Source organism: Dipodomys merriami, unplaced genomic scaffold (assembly GCF_024711535.1).
Source record: "Dipodomys merriami isolate MVZ:Mamm:240054 unplaced genomic scaffold, mDipMer1.0.p SCAF_4, whole genome shotgun sequence".
NCBI classification, from domain to species: Eukaryota; Metazoa; Chordata; class Mammalia; order Rodentia; family Heteromyidae; genus Dipodomys; species Dipodomys merriami.
The window spans coordinates 71,446,303-71,468,090 of NW_027205603.1; the positions used below are offsets into that span (position 1 = coordinate 71,446,303).

A 21,788-nucleotide genomic window follows, 5' to 3' on the forward strand; every position below is an offset into this window, starting at 1 on the left:
CATACTATTAATGATAAAACAATGCCTACACCTTACTATGCAGAAGAACCACCTGGGGAGTTTAAGAGCTGCATCCTTCTGGACAGCACTGACAGGAATTCTAGTTCAGAACATCCATGAGAAAGGGAACCCCAGAAATCAGTATTCTTAACAATTGCTGTAGATGACTGGGCAACAGGTAGTCCATGGACATGTTGTAAGGAAGAGAACTTCAGAGATAAGAAACACTGGACATTTCACTCCAACTTCTGCCCAATCTCAGCGCTTTCTTCAGTGGGCAGCAGAAACTAAAGCAGAGAGGCTACTACTGAAGGAAAGAATTTGTTCATGGGCCTACTACCATTCAGGAGAAGAACTTAATTTGTGGAGTTGCTGGGCCCTCAGAGGAATCCCTTCCCAGGCTAAATGTGTTTTCAGAAGATGGGAAGAGAGGATTGAGACATAAGTGTAACACTTCACAACTGATGCATGCATGGTTTGAGGTCCTCATAACCCTGTTTTAAAAGTAGGGGCCAAACAGTATGCAGTTTTGGGTGTTAACTACCATTCAGCCAAAGGAAACCCCACTAAACAATCCAACCGGTGCTATATTTAGGCTACTCCATCAGTCCTAACCTGCTTCTTCAGGGCAGACCACTTGTCCATGGCAGCCATGTTGAATAGCATGGAAGGACGCACATGCAGATACACAGATTCCTCATATGATCATCGCTGGCAAGGGACCCGGGGAAGGCAGGCTCCAGGTGCAACCTTTTACTGAACAAGCCTGGGAAGGGTCATGCCCACAGTGATCAGAATCTGCATCCTAATTATTGGAGGGACTTGGTAGCCACATGCCCACATGTGCCCTGAAGTATTTTCCAGACTTTTCCATGCTCCCTCCTTCTGCTCGCTCCCTAGTCAAGTTTGCCCAACTGAGCTGGGTCGTTGTCCCTTTAACAAAGCTCGGTGGAGAACTGATGGCTTCTATTTAAGAAGCGTTTATCAGCGTTTACCTAAGTGAGATGAAGGTCCTGTGTGTCTGGCAGGAAGACTCAAAAATCAAGGAAAAGCAGCACAAAAGGTGGTGATAGTTGGTGCGAGTAGAGGTGCCACATAGTGGGGGCATCGAGGAGAAAGGGTGAGGAAGGGGTGCGTGGGGGAGAAGCCTGTGGACTGAGAAGGCACTGCAGAGTCAGGCAGATCTGTAACTCTTCAGTTCAGAATATCAGGGCGGAGGGAAGGATGGGCTACTTCCTCCCCCCTCCCATTTGTCTGAAAGAGATGACATACTCTTACGGCCAAGGTATTGAACAGGGCTCTGGAGTAATGTGGTTTCTTCCCTCATTTGTGAACTGAAGCTCTTTTCTTAATCTGTTCTAAAGGGAACTGCATAGACTGTCTCTCCTCATCACTGTCCTTGCTGGCAGGCCACCATGTCACAATTCACTCTGGACTGACAGGCTCCTCTCCACCCATGGCAACAGCACTGGGGGAGTCTCAGTCCTCAGCCCATCCACACATTGTCACATTGGCTCATTCCTTTACATTCTCAGTAGCATGCACTCCTACCTTCATACCAGTTCAACACCATATGGTTACAACTCCCCCCCTCTCCCCTGCTCTCACCTGCACTCCCTTCCCTTCCCCTCCTCTTCTTTCTCTGTTCCTTTCCTCCCTTTGCTTTCTCTCTTTCTCCTTCCCTCTCCCTTGGTGATACAAAGCAACACATCTATTTTCTGTACATCAGGGATACCTCAGCCAAAATTCCTTCCAAAGTATCCTCCTGACAGCCTCTAATGGTCTTCTGATACCCTGCCTAGCAGTCTTCATTTATAACTGACAGGACAGATGGGAGAAAGAGGCAAAGGCTCAGGTCACAGAGTATCATGTGGAAACAAAGCATGCTATTTTCCACAGAAGAGTGACATTTCATTATTTTCTCTGCAACCCATAAAGCTATTTTCTTAATTTCTCCTTTTTTTTATTTGTACATCACAGAAACACAGAAATGGACTATAGTCATAATCCTTGAATATTTTACTTACTCTCTCCATTGGCTATGAGAACTGGCTTAAAAATTGATTGGCTTATATCCTGACTAATTAGGCTATTGTATTTTATTCGTTATATGGTGGGGGGCATCATTGTTACATCTGCACACATGCTTACACTGTATTCCAATCAATCTTGTCCCTTGATAACACTCCCTGTCCCACTTTACCCCCCATACAAATACCACCAAAAGTTTTCCTTTTATGCAAAAATCTATGTGGGGGGGGAAGGGGGGGAAGGAGAAGGATTGGGATTGGGGGGGAGGGGGGAGGCTGGGAAGGGATGTGAAGGGTAAACAAAGGAGGAGGCTGCAATGCTTGGTAAGAAATGTACGCATTATCCTGCCCATGTAATTGTAACTCCTCTGTACAGTATGTTCACAAATAAAATTAAATTAAAAAAAATCTATGTCAAAGTATTCACCTTCCTTTATCCTCTTGATGAATTTATTTTTCATATTATAATAGATGAAGAAACACCACCATCCCATCAGCAAAAACAGGTAACATGACCTTATATCTACCTATGTGTTCTCCTCAACCTAGCCTTCATTATCTCTTCTTGCTTTTACTTTTTACAGTATCATCACATCCATAAATATTCTGAAAACAATAGATTTTTTTAATTTTTTGGTTTAAATTTTATTTTGTTTGAACTCAGGACCTTGTACTTGCTAGGCAGCTGCTCTACCTGCTTATGCCCCAGCACCAATGTTTTGGCTTTTGAGTCTTGAACTCACAGTTTTCTTGCCTCTATTGCTTCAATAGCTGGAATTACAGGTATTTGCAAATTGCTTTTAAAGGTGTTTAAGGAAGAATTATCATGATGGGTAATTTGGAACAATTTTCAAAGTACTCTATACAGTTGTAGTACATGAACAACTAGAATATGCCGTAATTATAATGTTTTATTAGTATATCATTAGTAACAAGATATATTTCTTCATTCTGATGATAAGGAAGCAAGTTGAATTGATTTCAGTTACTTAGCTAAATTTCCTATTGTCATAAACTCTTATATGAATTTCCAGAACATAAAAAAATAAGAAAATTCACTTTAATTCCATGTATTTCATCCACAAAACCAAATGCTTTGTGGATAATCTATCTTTACATCCCCTTCCCATGTCGTATGGAAAACCAAGAGTCAAAAGTAAAATCAGAATATATTTTAGGGTCCTTAATTTTAGGGTCCAATACAACTAAGATATGGCTTTAAATCGTATGGGAATTCTGACCTGTATTGCCCTAAAAGATCAGAAATTACCCAAATACACTGCAAGGCTCAATTCTGGTCACTCCATAACTCTACCCTTGGACTTGACAAAGAGACCAGCAATGACTAAGAGGAAGTGACTGAGTTTCCACATGACAACCTCAAAGATGGAGACCACCTTTGCAGTTTGGAGGTAAGAAAGAGAGACATAGGTAGACACTTACTTGTGAGTTTGTTCTGGTGTATAAGGCAGCACAGAACTCCCTCCTAGTTTAAAGCCACCACAAGGTAAATCTGTACTCAGAAGCAATCACATGGCTTTAAAGTCAAAGTGAACACTTCTGCATTCTGATGGTCATCTAACTAGCCATGTCATAGAGCTCATGTGTCACTAAAATGTCTTCATGACATTCAGTGGCTACTATGGAATAGATCTTAAATCATCCTCTACTCCTAAATTTACACAGCATCTCATTCTTTCTAAATAGCGATTCTCAGGGTCTAGTTTTGAACCACCAGCAGCAGCAACAGCAGTAGCAACAGCAACAGCAGTCCCTTGGGACACATTTCTGACTCACTGAGAATGGTCTTCATGAAGTTCAATAGCTTACAGGCAGGAGAGCATACCCTGGTAATGGAGGTTTCAATATGTTTTCCAGCTTATATGAATATGGACGTTTAAGAATCAGTACTCTGAGGCGCTCAGTTTTCTTCTCAATAGCTGCTTCTGATCAAGTGGGAGCAGAAGGCTTGGCTATTATTTCAAGTATAGATACATATGATAGTATACATTTTGGGAATCATTTTACATATTTCACATCCAAAATGAGTCAACTGTTTAACTTGCTTGGCAGAATACTGAGTGATACTCACTCGACTTCATGTAACTGGCAACATGTATTTCATAGCTGTGCTTAAGAGCAGGTCTTTGTAACAGCAGGTCTAGGTCTCATTTGGTGACAGCATGACCTTGCTATGCCTCAGTCTACAGAAGGAAGGAAAGCATGTCTATTGCATGAGACTCTTGTGAGAACTGAATGCCATATTGCTTCACTGATGCACAATAGGTATTCATCATTATTATTAATAGCCCATCTGTTTGTTAAGTATGCTGTTAAACAGTTTCTCTAAGGACTAATGGATAGGTACAAAACAGACTTAAAAGAAGCTAATGTGTCTCACACAAGAAGGCAAAACACTTGTGAGATGACTTTGAACTGAAGTGATAACATTATTAGAGATGTGTGGCTTCTCTCAGGAACAATGGCTTGTTATATCCATACGCTACACAAAATACTTTACATAGATCTGCAGTGAATCTCCAAAAAGCCTTTGAGATAGGCACAATGATTATTTCCATTTCACAAAAGAGGGTAAGGACAGATTGATGAGTTGCTCAAGGTCACAGAATGTCAGAAATTGTAAAAGGGGATGGGAAATAATAAGAATAAATAACAAGAATAAAATAATTAAAATATGTCTTTACCACTAAGAAAACACTCCTGCATACTTACTCCCAGGAAGTATTTTCTTGCGTGGTCATACAAAGGGCACTGCTAAAAGCTGTAAAAGTGTTTGCAATCTGTAGCAGGGGTTTCAAAAAGTCTAGCATCATTCCATTCTGCACTCCACTCAAACTGTGGGTTCAGACCACACTAGCAAGAAGACTGCCTTTTTGTTTTGTACAGAAGCATTTAGGGCTGAGCCATTCATCTACCTTCAACAGAGATAACAAACAACCTTCATTCCCAGACAAAAGAAAAAAGTGAATGTATTATAAACATACTTAGAAGAAATATGCCTTACCAGATCATCAACTAGATAGGTGCTTTTCATGGTATGGTCTGCATCAGTAGCACCTGAACTATTAGTTGAAAATATATATTTCTGACTCATTCACTGGATCTGGGATTGAAAGGTGTTCATCCATCATCCACACTTCTTACACGAACAGCTCGGTTGGTGTTTATGCATTGGAAAGTTGCAGAAGCAGTATAATAATGGATTCCTGTTTTTCACGTGTCACTTCACATTGCAGTCACTGCTCAACCCTGTCTTTTGACCCTGTCTGCTTCCTTCCATCCTGAGTCTCTCACCCGAGGCCATCATCATTTCTCAGCCACAATTACTGATGTGACTCACACTCTGCCCAGCCACTGGGTGTGGCCCTGGGTCCTGTGTTCCAGACTGTTCTGGAGCAGGAATTTCCTTTAGTGATTCCTTCCCTGAAACCTTCAGTGGCACCTGTTTCCTGAAGACAAAGCCAATGCACCTCAGCATGATCTGTCAATCAGTAGTTATGCAGGGTTCACTCATGTTGTACACTCCTTTAGGATTATCTTCTTTCCTTCTGAGGCTGGCAAAGTACTACTTTTCTTCAGTTCTCAGTCTAACCTTGACCTTCACTTCCTTCAGGAAAGGGATGGGCGTAACTCCTCCATGAACTCACCACGCCCAAAATTTAACAAGCATTTATCTCATTGCACTGAGATTGGCTTTAAGGCCTTTTCCCCAGTAGGGCCTGTTTATCACTGCATTCCTAGGACCAATGAAGAGTTTAGCAAACAGGAGATCCTCTTGCCTTGAAAAATGTCAAACCTAGCAAGGGTTTCTCCATTCTTGGAATTCAGTGATGGAAGAAATTTAGACACAGTTTCCTTCCTCTTTCTCCTACTCCTTTAGATTGAGATGACAGACTGATGTTACATAATAAATCAGAATAATAATAAATCTTCAGTCTTTTATCTCATATTTCAAAATCTCTTAAAACTCAAGTTTCCAGCCCAGGACATCAGTATGTACAAACCAGGAAGACTGGAAATGCCTCTATTTTGTTCATCATTGTGATTGAGGGAAGAAAGGTACTGAAAGAATTTACAGGATTCTGGAAATAGTACAAACTTGTGAGAACTCACAAAGAAAGGGAAGTCACAGGTTGGGAATGGACAGAAACTATGTGGGTTATTAATGCAGGGAAAATAAAGTCTGAGAATCACAAACTGCTGAGTTTGGTGGCAATCGCCAGCACATTGTAGAAAAGCTCTCTTATTAAAGGGAGAAGGAGCCAGCAGTTCACTGAGAAACTAGACATGAAAAACAATCCTCACATCCTTTTGACAAGCTTATGACTGCCACATAAATCACATATCTGGAATTTGGTACACATTTAATACAAACACTTAGGATACACTGACAAACAAGGCTGACATGTGCGCACCGGATGATAGCACAGTTCAGTACCCAGTGGATGCTGACTAACGGACTGCCTGTCAAGCCCCAGGGAAATCTCTAGTAATGTGTCACCTGGCTTTGTCCTTGCCTGCATCCCACTTAACATGCTTAATGAGTGACATGAATGAATATGTGCTAGGCCTGGTGCTGACAGCAAACTACAGATAACACAAACCCTGAAGGGAAAACAAACACAATGAATGACAGAGTCAGAGAAAAATGCTACTAGCCACTGGGTCCTCAGAGACTCTTCTGTCAAGAACGCTACCTGCATCTGTTATTTCCTTCCCTCCTTCTTTCCAAAGACATTTAGGATAAAAGCAATGAAACTGGGGTTCTGAGAGAGTAATGAGACACATCCCAAGTCACAGAGCTAGTAAACAGCACAGGTGATCTGTCTGACTTGAGTCTGCTTTCTTCTCTCTCCTCCCTATCCTTTGTACCTTGTGATCAAAATTCACAAAGATCTAAGAACTTAACATCAAAGTCAGTCCATTTCACTTGTGTGTGGATTTTCAACAATGGAGGATATGCCTGGACAGCGACTTGGAAAAACCCAGTTTGGATTTCAGGGTCTACTTAAAGGAATTGGACTACATAGTCTAACAACAAGGCTGTAATAAAATGAGGAGAGCAATGTGGGGGACAGGCAACATAGAAAAGAAGTATTCTTAGCCGGTGTGAAGGGAAGAGGATGAAAGGAGGTTATCATGAGACAGATGCCACTTAAGATGGACCTGGAGTACCAGGAGAAAGGAAACAAGTCTTAGGGTGTGGAAGAGCTGAGCTCTGGTAAAGAGGATGATAGCATGGGGGAAAGAAAACACAGGATAAGTACCAAGTGAATTGAGTCCCTGGTTTGGATGGAGAATAGTTGATCAGATGGGAAAACTACAGTCAAAATGATGAGTCGTCTCGAGAGTTAGAACACGTGAAAGCTATGCTTCAAGCCAGAGACAAGCAGAGCACATTGAAAGCAAGAGGGAAACAGGACAAGTTTTGAACGAAGTGGAAATATGAACCAAGTCATGAAGACATGACAGCAGGATCTGGTGGAGCAACTGGTAGTCACACAGCAATCCAGGTGGGTGCTAACAGTTAGGAGATGGGTGACATGGGAAGAAGAGAAGAGATGACCGTAGAGTTCTTTTGTCTGTATCTTTTAAGCTCATAAAAATATACATTTGTTCAAAATTATATCACCATGTAAACAAAATGATTTAAAGCAAGGGGTGTATTCAGTACGTTACAAATTAAGATACACCTTTCCCTGGGGCTACATACCTGATTGTAATGAATGGAGTTATGTATGTTTTCCACACAAGCACAGGGAAGAAAAAACAGGACAACAATGATCAAACGAATATAGGGAAGAACAGATCTTACATATTCCCGGAGGAATTTGCAAACCATTGAACAATCTGATCTGAATAGATGGTGATAAGTGTGATGGTGATATGGTGATAAGATGGCGATAAGATCAATGCTGAATTTACCTCTGTGTAATTTTTAATGCAAAAAAAAAAAAAAAAAAAAAGCTCTGCAAGCACATATATCGACAAACTAAAACAAATAGCCTGGGTAAATTCTGGCACTTTGGGGCATCTGTATGGACTGTGGGAACAAAAACGAATGGAGAAATGGAAAGGCTAGAATTCATTTCCATTCTGACATATGTTCAAGGGACTAAAATTGAGAAGGGAAGAGGTGGGAATTTTAAAAAGTCACGGAGAAAAGCTTCCAGCAGGTTCTGGATCCTGGGCTGGGCTCACAGGAAAGCAGGTGCATGGCAGGTGGCATGGTTAATGCTCTCCTACCCCCGGACACCTGTTTAAATTATGGTGCTAACAACAGACTACAGATTATAAAAGCCGTACACAGAGAACAAATACAATAAGTGTGGGAATCAGATAATAATGCTACTAGCCACTGTGTACTTAAAGCCTATCTGTCAAGAACTCTACACCTGCTTGTTGCTTTCGTCCTTGCTCCCAAAGAGGAAGGTTGAGTTAAATGCAGATTCTGAGGAGAGATGAGCCACCGTCTGCCAGGGAGGGGACCTGCACCTGGGATGCTGAGCTCCCAATTCAGCTTCCCATCTGGGGCTGAGCAGCAGGCCAGGGAAACACAGGGTGTTCCATCCTAGCAACAGGCTGCAATTTCACCTCACAATGCCATCCATCCAACAAGAACCACATTTCAGCCTTGAAGCTTCTGAACAAAATGTTTTTGGACTTCCCCTTCACCCGGTCCCTTCCTCTCCGTAAGAGTTCTCTTCTTGTCCTAGGGTGCTCTTTTTGCACTTAAAAAGAATGAAGTGTACTCATGATGGTTAAGCTCTGCATACAACTGTACTCTGCCTTTCCACAGGCTCCTTTAATGGAACCTTGCCCAGGATCTCAGGCCTCAATGATGCCTGGCATCGAGGACTTGCTCCCAGGCCAAGCCTTTGCTTGTTGGCTACTGTGCCCCACCTCCAGCACAAACTAACTTTTACAAGTCAGTGGACTCAATGTACTTTCTCTACCCTTTCCCTCCCCACCCCAGTGTTTTGTAAAACAAAAACGAAAGGCAATGGAAAAACAAAGCAGAGCATTACAATTGAATCAAAGCCATTCCTCTTATGATCACTGGAGAATGCTGTTGTAGCAGTAAAAAGGACATAAGTAGGCAGTAGAAATGCAAGCTTGAAAATACCCCAGATAATCAAATAGTATATGACTAATTTCTGTACACTCCATTTATAAATACCTCCAAGAGGTAAAACTAACAAGTCTCAAAGGGGTTGAGCCTATTAAGTTGGATGTTAATACTACCTTGGCAAATAGTACCACAACAATATCATGTAGGTTCTGTCAGATTCATTCAGTTATACACATCTCTTAGAATGTACTAACTACTAGGTACTGTGCTAATTAAGAATATACAAGCAAACAAAGGATTCCTTTTAAACGGTGTCTTTTACTATTTCAGTACAGTGGTTACCCCTGGATGGAGGAGAGATTAGAAGCTGAGAAGAGAATGCAGGGCCTTTCTTAACCAACAAGACAGGTACACAAGTGTTTCCTATAGTATTATGTTATCTAACTACATGGATGTCATATGCATTCTTTCTATGCAATCTATTATATTTAATATTTTAAAAGAAAATAATTTAAAACAGAAGATAAGAGAAAAAGAGAGAGGAAAGAACCATAGTCCTTGTCCTAGAGAAGCTAACTTTTAGCAACGAGCCATCCAAAAATAATTGTTAAACATAATATAGTGACCATTGCAACAGAACATGGAAAAAACAAATCTCTGAGGGGATACATACATAGCATTTTATTTAACAATGCTAGTGTGCAAAGTGAAAGTCCCTAAGAGTCTGCACTTAAAAAAAATCCAATGTTAGCCAGGTGCTGATAGCTCATGTCTGTAATCCTAGCTACTCAGGTGGCTGAGATCTGAGGATCATGGTTCAAAGCCAGTTTAGGCAGGAAGGTCTGCCTAACCACCACAGAGCCACCAACCTTGAGTGAAAAAAGCTAAGGAGAGTACCCAGACCTTCAGGTGAAACCCTAGTATTGGCGCACGTGTACACTACTACACACACACACACACACACACACACACACACACACACACACACACACACACACACACACACACACACACACACACACACACACACACAGCAAAACAAAACACAAATACCCTTCTTAAAATGTCAATATTAAATTATGTCTTTGGGATTCTTTCCAGACTCGTACAGACTGGTTACATAACCCTCCTCTGTTCTCTTATGAGACCTCTACTTCCCCCAAAAGTATATCACAGAAGGACAGGAATCCCTGAGTTTGTTGTTGTATCCCAGTACCTGAATCACCAAAAAATATCTGTTGTAAAAAAACCAAGTAGCATTACTCACTGTTGAGCAGGGGTCTGGCTATGAATGACAGGATAAAGGAGTGTGGAAATGCTAACTAGGAGACTCCTAGCCAAACCTGAAGGCAGAGGCAATATTCCTTTTTGGTCCCTGCTTCTTCAGCTTGGCAACACGCGAGAAGATGACATAATCTGCAGATCTTAAACAATCGCTGTAGTTTGAATGAGTGCTTCTAAGCCTGTGGCTTGGATCCTTCACTTCTACTAACTCTAATGGGGAAAGCATTGCATGTCAGAGTGTAAACCAGTATCAGCCTGCATCTCTCAGGACAGTCAGGTCTACTCAGAGTCTTGGGCAGAAATCAGATCTTCCTGGCAAAGCCTTCAGAACTGCCTAGCACAGCTTCTGAAGTGAGCACTAGAAGCAGAACAATTTGGGAGATCTAGTTTCTCTGAAAAATGTTCTTGCTCCACAAGCCAAGGGAAGGAACATCCCTCCATCCAAAACTTCCACCAACTCCCCAATGAAAAGAGGACTCAGCCAATACAAGTGTTAAGTGAGACTTCAAAAAATTCCCCAGACTTTAACAAAAGGATATGACCCAAAACTCATGACAGCAGCCCAAGTACCTGACAAATGCTTGACAAATGGTGCATAATCCCAGCATGCACATGCATGACCAACAACAATGGAAAAGAAAGGGGGAAATTATTGTGCTCACAGAACACTGCAATATAAAGAAAAGACCACCAAGAGAGGCATGAAGATGCTATTGAATGCTATGAAAGATTAGAAAAGAAAGCCTATTCTAACTATTTCATCCCAGAGATACTTTATTTAGAATTATGTTAAGTAATATCCATCCAGGACGTATGTTGATTCCAAGTTTCCAACATGTTAGAAGACTCATCTTTTTTAAACCAACATTTCTACAAATGTCCACCTTTTCTCAATCAAAGGAGTTGGTGCAGTCTTTCTTGTCATGTTCTTTTCCAGGACAAACAGATTGAAAGTAGAGAAGTAGAAAGTAAAAAATTGAATTAAAATAAAAAGAAAGCTGCAAAATATAATTTAGGTCAACTCTTCGTGTGCTTTAAAATCAGCACCAGCAGGCACTGCGCATATGGCACTGGTTTTAATTTTTTATTTATTTTTTTGGCTCAGATGTCACACAGGATTAGTGCAAAAGGAAAAATCCCAGCATGGGGCCTATTTTTATACAGATGAATCAATCATTTTCCATCTCTTCCTCTCTCATCATTCACTGAACTTTCAGCTTAATGAAATTACTTTTTTCAATACTTGTCATGGGCTGCAGCACTCTGAACGGAAATCCTTTCAGGAAAGGATGTCAGATTGAAAATTTGAACCTACATTTTCATGGTCAAACTTCATTCATGTTATAAATTTTGATTAGAATTAGGCCTAACTGCTTTTTGTCAAACACAGGCATTGTGGTATCTAGCATAGCCATGGTGTTAGTGGCAACAAAATTCACTGGGAAATATTCCAGTTACAGCCATTTAGCAAACTATGAAACCACACATTTGAAAAGCAAAATGTGTCTGCTGCTGAAGGAACATTTTACTTTCTCTTAGTTATATTCCCATGGACATTAAATCCAAAATTTCCCTTCAGAATGCCCAAGTACATATATAGAGTCTAAGCATTTAATATGAAATTTGATCAAGAATTGACACTGAGCAAGATGCATGGTATTCATGAACTGCTTTGTTAAATGACAACTCCTTTGTACAATTAATTCACAATAATAAAAATAAAGAAAGAAAGAATTGTTAAAGTTGTGAGTAGATGCTACCTCTGACCCTTATGCATTGTAAACATGATGATGATGATACTTACAGTATTCAAAGCACAGTAGCAGCTAATATTTATTATATGCTATGTGCCAAGGGATTTTCAAGTAGTCTTGTCAGGCAGGTGTTGCTAATAATCTGCATGACACAGATGAGGGAAGAATTTTCCAAAGAAGATGCAGACATTTTGAAGTTGCATGAAAATCCCACCATACACCAGTCTTCAGAGATGAGTGGGAGGAGTTTATCATATAGTTTGAGAGATAGTATGGGCTTTCTACTACTAATGTAGTAGTAGAAATGTGGTAAGGTTTCCAATAACAAAAATCAAGATCCCTATAGAATTTATCATGTACCTATGTCTGTTAGATGTTTTGTATAATGTTTTGTATAATGGAAATTATATCTGTACAATATTAAGTCAATGACCTGAATCTTGGCATCTGTGATACAATGAAGAACAATGTAGTTATTTGTACATGTACATTCTTTTTCTGTGTGGGTGCCAATCCTAGGGCTTGAACTCGGGGACTTGGGATGTTCCTGAGCTTTTGTGCTCAAGGCTAGCACTCTACCACTTGCACCACAGTTCCAACTCCACTTCTAACTGTGTGTGTGTGTGTGTGTGTGTGTGTGTGTGTGTGTGTGGTTAATTGCAGATAAGAGTTTTATGGACTTGTTTCTCTGTGCTGGCTTAAATCATGATTTGATCCTCAAATCTTAGCCTCCTGAATAGCTAAGATTACATATGTGATCTACTGGCCACTAGCTTGTACATTTACATACTAAATGGGTAGGATTTTTTTAACTTCTTCTGGAGAATTATGATTGCACTATGACTAACTGTTAGCATAGATGGCACACTGTACAGTGGACCCTTTGCTTGAATGATCATGAGGTTTAGAAAAATAAATTTATAATGCTTTGCGTTCACTCTTTCATTGGATTAACAGTGAGTTTCTTTATACAACTATAGTCCACTTTTGCTTTTTGTTTGGTGTTGCTATATGATAGCGATCTCCTGTAAACCACCTAACATCTCAATTTTACAGTTTAAGGCTACTGAGCTAGCATTCTACTTACCATGTGTATATTCTTCCTTGTGCTTCTACTAATTGACTTTAACACCACAGACATTCTCCACTTGCCCAGCCAATGAAACAAATCCTGTCAGGTGACCCATATGTCTCACAACATTAGGAATCCAACCCTGTGCGTGCTCTTGGATTGTATAGAAAAATAAAGTGGTAGACAAAAATACATCCCAATTCTACAGATAATAAGAATTTAAGAGGGGCTGGGAAGGTGGCTCAGAGGTAGAGTGCTTGCCTTGCATGCATGAGGCCCTGGGTTTGATTCCTCAGTACCACATAAGCAGAAAAGGTTGGAAGTGGTGCAGTGGCTCAAGTGGTAGAGCGCTAGCCTTGAGCTGAAGAGCTGAAGGACAGCGCCCAGGCCCAGAGTTCAGGCCCCACAACTGACCAAAACAAACAAACAAAAAAAAGAATTTCAGAGGTTCTACTAAATGCCATGGGAGAAATGATAAAATGTCCCAGAGACACATGCTCTGAATAATTTTCATGGGGAACTTGCTTTCTTTTGGCTAGCCATATGAGCAGGCTTTCTCTTGACAATAAATACATTGCATCTCAGCCTACACAGAGGTCCAATGCAAGCCTTGTGCAGTGCCACTTAGCCTTAATTGTGAGATGTGCTCATTTTTTTCTCAAGTGCACCAGTGGTATTTACAAATGCAATATGCAATGCTCAAGAGTAAGAGGCTAAGTCGAACATAGAACATCAAAATATATTCTAAACCGTATGGTCCATCTTCTTTAAATTCTTAGCAACTTACATGAACAGATTCACAAACGACTAGGGCATTTTCAACAATACATGTGTGTAATTTCAAAAGTTTATAAATTCTGAAACTCCTACATTTAGGATATTTCAAAAGGCTAAGCTGAAGAATTTTCAGTATGCATTCTTAGCCTGCTACAACTAACTTTATACATAAACACATGCTCACACACACACACACACACACACACACACACACACACACACACAGAGCATATCACACTTTGTAATTCAATGTAATTATTTACTTACTGTGACTAATACTACTTACTTAGAAGGTAAGCTCCGTAGACTTTCATGGCAAACACTGCCTCTGCAAATAGCCTCCCACTATAGGCTGGGGTATGTTTTTTGCAGAAATACAGTGTGTGTAGCTCAGCTCATCTCTCTACAGAGTACAGTCTTAGAATAGGGTATCCATGGAGACCTACCCTTCTGCATGTGCAGGGCAAGGAAGTTCCTCTGCTGGGCACCATAGCAACAGGAGGCAGAGGGAGAGCTGGCCTATCAGCAAAGAGCAGAGCCTTCTCCCTAGTGACTGCAGCGTTTCAAATGGAACCATCGCCTCATGAATGGACACAAAGCTTTTCTAGAAATGCCAAATCGTCAAACACAAGTAAATGCCTACACAACCGTCAAGATTAATCCTTTGACAATACTGGAACAAATGTGTAGACAATTTCACATTAATTACAATGTCCCAATGAACAGGAAAGAAAGTACCTCAAAATCTCACATATTCTTAAATTTAATGGTAAGCCTATGGCATTTTTAAGGAAATTGCTTAGTTATTTCATGAATTAAAGCTATTTAAATATGCAAGGCACTTCACTGCCCTGGCTGAAAAACAGGAATAGAGGAAAAGCCATTGTTCTGAGGAGAAGCAAGATGGAATCTGGGGCTCAGTGGAAAAAACTGAAGACAAATTCTTTTCCAAGCAGAAATTTTCTTGAAGTAAACACGTTTCTACAAAATTCCTTCATCATATCAGGTGAGTTTCCAATAATTAGGCACTCATGGTAAAATAGGACCAATGCACATGAAAAGATTGGACATTCAAACACCTTCACGTGTTTTTCATAAACTTTCTTCATTTCTCATGTTATAACAATAAAGAGAGTGGTCATGAAGCAGATACTGTACTTTAGGCAAATATTATCAAATGCTGACACTGATTTTTTTTCCAAAGCTAGAGGATATACTTGTCTACCTCTCTGTGTTGTGCAGGATTTATGGAATGGATATACTCACATATATCTAACATAATTTGTGAAATTCACAGCAATGTACAAAAGCTAAGTATTCATTATTTCCCTACACAATAAAAAAGAGAGAAAACATATCTGACTGTGATAAAGCAAACTCCTCCCCCATCCACCCATGACCTTCAGATGACTCTGTGTATCCTGTCTCAATGTCTATAAATATAGGGTGGTTACTCCTCCTCCTCTTACAACTACCTTTCAGAAAAGAGGAAATCTTCTATTAGAGCCTTTCTAAAACCTCTCATTGCAGGGCTCCCTCCTAATTACTTTCTTTAAACTAAAAGTGCTATTTGAAAAAGTGGCCTCCGTCTCTGCAAGTTTTAGCTGCCTTCAGAGATCAACTGAAGAAAGACAGAAATTAAATAACAGAATTTTTTTTAAATTAAAGAATGACATCTCCAGCCTTTTAAAGGCTGCATTAAATTGTAATAGAGTTAGGAGTTAAGTTGGAGAGATCACAAATCCTACATTTTTGGCTGAATTCAGGCATTAAATAGCTCTGCCTACTGATGGATGTTCATATAACCTACGGGTGAAATGCCAGCAGTCCCTCCACTATGCAGTGGGTGCTGGGACAGCTTGTGGGTTCATCAGTGACCACCTCTATTCTTCCCTTCTTCCATAATAACAGGTCGTCTCCATTTGAGTAAGATGACCTGGAATAGAATTGGAAATGATATATGCCACTTTTTCATCCTGCCATTAATGTGGCTGAGGACTTCTCCTCAGTCTTCCTCCTGCCTGCTAGCTGACAAGTGAAAAAGTGGCCTAACTACCACCAGCCTACATCTCCCAAATACCTATGTGCTATTTGCAGGGCACAAATTAATACCTGTCTAATTTAAACCTGTGTCACGTCGGATCTCTTTATTTTAACAATCAATATCCTCATAATACTTGTAATCTTGAAAAATTGACTAGTAATAGTATGTGGAATGGATTCAAAACTACTTCATCTTGAACAAATTGAGTGACAATGATGATTACTTGCTCTGGAAAAATTAGATGATTTAAAAAGTAGCCCTAGTAGCTAGACATCGATGGCTCATGTTTGTAATCCTGACTTCTCAGAAGGCTGAGATCTCAGGATTGTTGTTGGAGGCTAGCTTGGGCAGGAAAGTCCATGAAACTCTCCAATGAACTACCAAAAAGTCAAAAGTGGAGCTTTGGGGTAAAGTGCTAGTCCTGAGCACAAAACAAAAAAACAAAAAAACAAAAAAACATTCAGAGACAGCACTGGGTTTAAGCCCATGACCAACAGGTGTGCACATGCACACACACAGACACACACACACACACACAGTAGTCCTAGCAAAAAGATATAAAGATATGAGTAGAGCACAGTGTTTCTAAATTAATAATGCTACAAATACATTTAACTAAAATAATAAACTCAGAGTTTATTGGCAATTCATCCATATATCTAAAGGATTACTGGAGCTAGTAAATAAAATGACTTCTTTAGGAAAATGAAGACCTTATAGTAAGTTATAGACATTGTACCCCTGTAACTTTCTATTTCCTCCATCTCCATAGGCTAACTTTAGTGTCCAGTTTTACTTTTTGAGAATCCAAGCTCCACAGAGCAACAGAGAGATCCCAACACATAAATCAAATCATTTCTTCTCTCTGTAGTGGCTTCCTGTCACTTTGACTACACACACATTATCTGCTGTATTCTTCCCCTTCTTCTCTCATTGCTTTGTTCAGCACAAGTGCACTCCAGACCCTCCCACATGTGAGGGAACATTTGTTTTTATACTAATATTTAGGACTGAATGAGTTAAAGGCTTGGAATTTGGGCTGGGACAGTCAGTACTCAGTAATTATCAGTTTCAAAAATCAGCCATTTTTTCAGTGTTATCTGAGCCTATAATTACATTTAATAGTTTCTTTCTAAATGTTTTCATAATTCAGTATCAGAAACAGATTACATCCTATAGATAAGGCTGAATTTTATTGCTGGAATGCTTTTGCTCATCATTAGTGAGAAATAATGCCTTGCCCAAGAATATAAAAAGTTTCCATAACCCAGACCTTCATTTTCAGAACTAAATTTATTTTTTCCACTGCTTGGAAATATTTCTAATGCTTCAAACATTTTCTGACAAGTTTGCCACCACAATGACTTCATCTGCTTTTGCATCAGTTACTGCATTAAGAATTACAAAGCATTTAAAATTGACAATGGCCCAAAAAATCCACTATACATATAGTGGTCTTTCCTATGTCTTTATTCATTGTCAAGCAATAATTTATACTGCTGTCACTGTCTTCTTCTTACATCAGCTGTTCTTGTTTTCCCTGAACTGGGATAACAAAAAAATACTAAAAGTTCTGGGTGGAACTTTGAGAAGTTTTCGGGCAAATAAAGTATACGGAGCTGAGTGCTGGTGGCTCATACCCGTAATCCTAACTGTATTCAGGATGCTGAGATCTGAGATCTTGGCTTGATGCCAGCCAGGGTAGAAAAGTCTGTGAGACCCTTATCTCCAATAAACTATTCAGAAAAAACTTCAAATGGTGTTGTGGCTCAAGTGGTAGAGTGTTAGCCTTGAATACAATGAAGCTCAGGGACAGCACCTAGGCCCTGAGTTCAAGACAGCAAAATAAATGAAGTAATTAATTAAAAACAAATAAATAATGTGCATGGAGTTTGTCAATTCTTTAGAAAAGCTAAGCAACTGCCAGTGACATCCAGTGAGGAATCTACTCACCTTTTCAACCACTTAAAAAAAAAAAAGAGATGAAAACACAAGATTTCAAAAAGACCAGGAGCAGCTTCAGATTCAAAAGCTTCAGTTATAAAGCAGTGACATGAACATTTGAATCTATTATGTTTAGCCTCAAGTCTAGTGGTTAGAAAATGTCCCCTGTGTCTCTCAGTACATAACATTCCTGCCCCAAGACAGGCCAGTTTAGATCACCTAAATTGTAGAGAAGCTGAGTGAGTTTAAGCAATCATTCTCCTCTATGTAGCTCAAGTTATCATAATAATAGTTCAGTCCAGGTAAGTTGTATAGCTGTTGTTTTGTTTTAGGGAACTGACTTTGAAGTGGAAAGGAAGCTTGATACAAGAGCAGTGGAAACACCTGTGGGGCTATGTCTATAAAAGGAACCAGTATTGACTAATCACTAACCTAGCTGGTACCTTCTGAGTTTTCTAGCAAAAGTATCTGAATGTGGGAAATCTCTCTCTTTGTGACAGTAACCAATTCTGCCCTATTGTTGTGAGGTTATTAGAGTTCAGCTTGGCCAAGTCTCCAATTTCAATTGCCTAAGTGGTGTCTGATAACAAGAGGATACTAACTTGGCTAGAAGGCTGAGGAAGTACACAGACACCTTTCAAATGCAGATTTCAACATTTTAGTTTCTAAATGTGGATTTCTTTTATATTATAATGACCCCAGGCTCTAGCTCTTTTCTTATCTCCTTAATCTCCTCTAGTGCTGTTTCTACTTTCCCTTATTCTAATCACTTGTTTAACTAGTGTAATTGTTTTCCCACCACTCCAACAGGCGGGTGAACAAAGGATTTAATAGTTCTACTTGTAAAACAAAGATAGTGGCTTTTTTTCCTTCCCAGAGTTAAGGCAATCCCCAGTAATAAATCTGGCATTAAAGTTGGCTCAGGAATGCCATTTAATATACTAGTATAGTAATCCAATTACACTTTTCACTAGCAGATAAAGTAATGTCATCAAAAAACTAGGGGGCATTACAAGCACAAGGAATGTTTCCAATGGGATTGCCCAAAAAGTTCCCCTCAGAGGAGGAGGATGGGAGGAGTGGCATTGGTCAGGATGCACTGTACTCATAAATTCATATGTTGAATTGAAACCCTCATGTGGAGTTACTTAGAGATAATAAAAAGAAAATGAAAAGTTTCCCTTGGAGGTCTTCATCCCTTTGGTTTTTACTCTGCTCTCTCTCCCAGAGATATAACTAGCTCTCATTACAAAATAAAAAGCAAGGTCATGCTTATCCCAAATTCTTCATGCTTCTCTCACCCTAAACCTAAACACTTGTGCAAATTATGCCCTCTATTTCCCATCTGGGAAAAAAGGTGAGGTTGTGGAGATTCAGCCTTGAATGTTTTTTTTTTCTGAATTATAGATAAAAGGAAACAACAACAATAAACAAAAAAAATATACCACTGGTATCCAATTGGTCTTTAGGAATGTTTGCTCCTTTTTGGCCATTTTTTTAGTCTATGCAGGTATTCAGTGAGAGAAGCCAAAGTGACAGAAGGCTCACTGTCTCCAACAAGTTTCCAGAAGGAGTTCCTGCCTGGCAGGAAGGGATCCCTGCTGGGTGCTCCACAGGCCTCTATTGCCAGCCTGGCCTTCCTCACTGCTCAGTTCATCCTTCCAAGCCCTTCCCAGCAGCCTGTGACATATTTCTCATTTCTCTCTGCATCATAGGCTCCATAAACATTATTAGCTCTTCATCTGACTGACCTCCGGGGCATTTCAATACCTCTTTTGGAGCTGAGTAGCAGTGTTCCCAAATCTAGAGCAATGGACCTAAAATTAAATGGGCTTTAATTACTTAATGTGGGGGGAGGGGGAGCGGAGCTCCTAATTGCTTGCTATTTTAATACATTAATATTAGTTTTAATGAAGTGGCTTGTTTATTTTTTTTAAATTAGACTGCATGTCAAAAGCTGAAGAACCAGCTTTGACTGAAAAGAGGGTGATTTGGAGCTGTAAAGAAGGCAGACTGTTTTCACCTGAGAGCAGTACCTTCTTGTGGAGTAACAGATTGTGTCTCTGCATTTTCTAAATTTTAGTGTCATGTAGGGGCTTCACTTCCAGGATTTCCTCCCATTATATTTATGAGATTGACAGCTTTATTCAGTCAAAAGTTCAGAGAACTATATAGGTCACTGTGCAGCTTTTTCTCAAATACAAAGAGCATACTGGAAAGAATTGAGTTCCATTCAAAAGCTGTAGTGAGTTGTTGTTGTTGTTGTTGTTTTTTCTCAAAGGCGATGGTAGAAACAACATGGATTCCCTCAGCTTAGTTCTACACAAATAACAAGATTAGCTAAGCAGTTTAATTTAATCAGTTGACAAATGGTTAGCATTGCCTTTGGGCAAGAGTGATTAAATTAGGATTCACCACTTTTGTTGTTACTTTTCCTTTTACTCAGGGTTGCAGGAGGCAGGCCTGGAACTCCCTACATAGCATAGGCTGGCCTAAAACTGGTGATCTTCCTGCTTCAATTTTCTGATTGCTACGATTATAAGTATGCACCATGAAGACAGGAGGGTTCATAGTTCTTAATAAAGGAGATACATAACACCACTGAAAGCATAGATGTTTGTTTGGCCATAGGGCATGATTTGGGTTGTAGGGACATAACCCCATGATGGGATCAATGACTTGAGAAGATTAGGAGAGGTAGGCTGGCACATTTCCACTCTCTTACATGTGATGCCCTCTTCTGCGTTATTATGGTGAAGCCAGAAGTCCCTGGCCAGAGGCTCATTCACAACTTAGATTTTTCCCAGCCTCCAAAGCTATAAGAAATGTTTCTTTTCTTTCTGGGTTACCCAATCTCAGGTATTCTGTTATAGAAACTGAACAAATCTACCACATCCCTGCCAGGTGACCACGTGAAGGCAGGCAGGCACAGGAGAAAGATTATTACAAGGTTTATTAGAGGAGCCATATTTCTCCCAATGAGAGAGCACATGACAGCCTCCACTATCTAGGTAGCAGCAGGGTCTGGGGGTAGGAAGTGTGGTAGGTGGGAGCTCAGGTGGGTTTGGGCGGAGAGAGGAGGGGCCAGCTGTATGGCGGAACTCCAGGGCAGGGAGAAGCTCCAGGTTTGGGTAGAGCTGAGGACCAAAGGTGGGCATAATGCTTGCAGAAACACCAACAGACTAAAATCAAAGGTCTACAATAATAATAGCTAAAATAATGATATGCATAATAAGTATTAAAGAGGATTAGAGAAGTGGAATCTTTATACATTGCTGGTAGGAAAATAAAATGGTTCAGGCACATTGGAAAATAGACTTACAGTTCCTCCAAATGTTAAACAGAGAATTTTTGTATGACATTATAATTGAATTCATAGCTGTATACCCAAAAGAACTGCAAATGTGTTCAAACAATGGTTTATATACCAAAGTTCATAGCACTATTACACATAACTAGAAAGCAACAAAACAACCAATTATGGTTTATTGATAAACAACCCAAAGATCCATCAAGGTGGTTCACATAAACAAAATATGGTATACCACCACATTAATAAGGCAAGTTGGAAATTACAGTAAATAATGGAGATAGTGGTAATGAAGGGGTATTCTCAGCTATTCTTTAGTAAGCCTAAATTTGATTTTTTTTTAAAAAAAACAAGATATTTTAAAATATAAAATACTGATATAGTAGAAAATTATCCTAGCTGTGGAAAGGAATGGAGTACTGAGACATGTTACACTGGTAAACTAGAAAACATGACCGTAAGTTAAACAAGTTTCACACA

The 21,788-nt window shown here is 39.8% G+C and overlaps 1 protein-coding gene across 8 annotated transcripts in view; it reads right to left on the bottom strand.

Moving 5' to 3' along the window:
- Sybu (syntabulin) overlaps positions 1-21,788 on the bottom strand; it is a 100,560-nt gene that overhangs the window by 18,861 nt on the left and 59,911 nt on the right. The window contains exon 1 of one of the 8 annotated variants that reach the window (XM_069991281.1): positions 14,297-14,402. The exons of the other annotated variants lie outside the window; for them this stretch is intronic. Within the exon in view, the coding sequence (XP_069847382.1) occupies positions 14,297-14,324 (28 nt within the window). The 5' untranslated portion in view covers positions 14,325-14,402. Of the gene's footprint in view, positions 1-14,296; positions 14,403-21,788 lie in introns of those variants that run through there. 8 annotated transcript variants of the gene reach the window in all.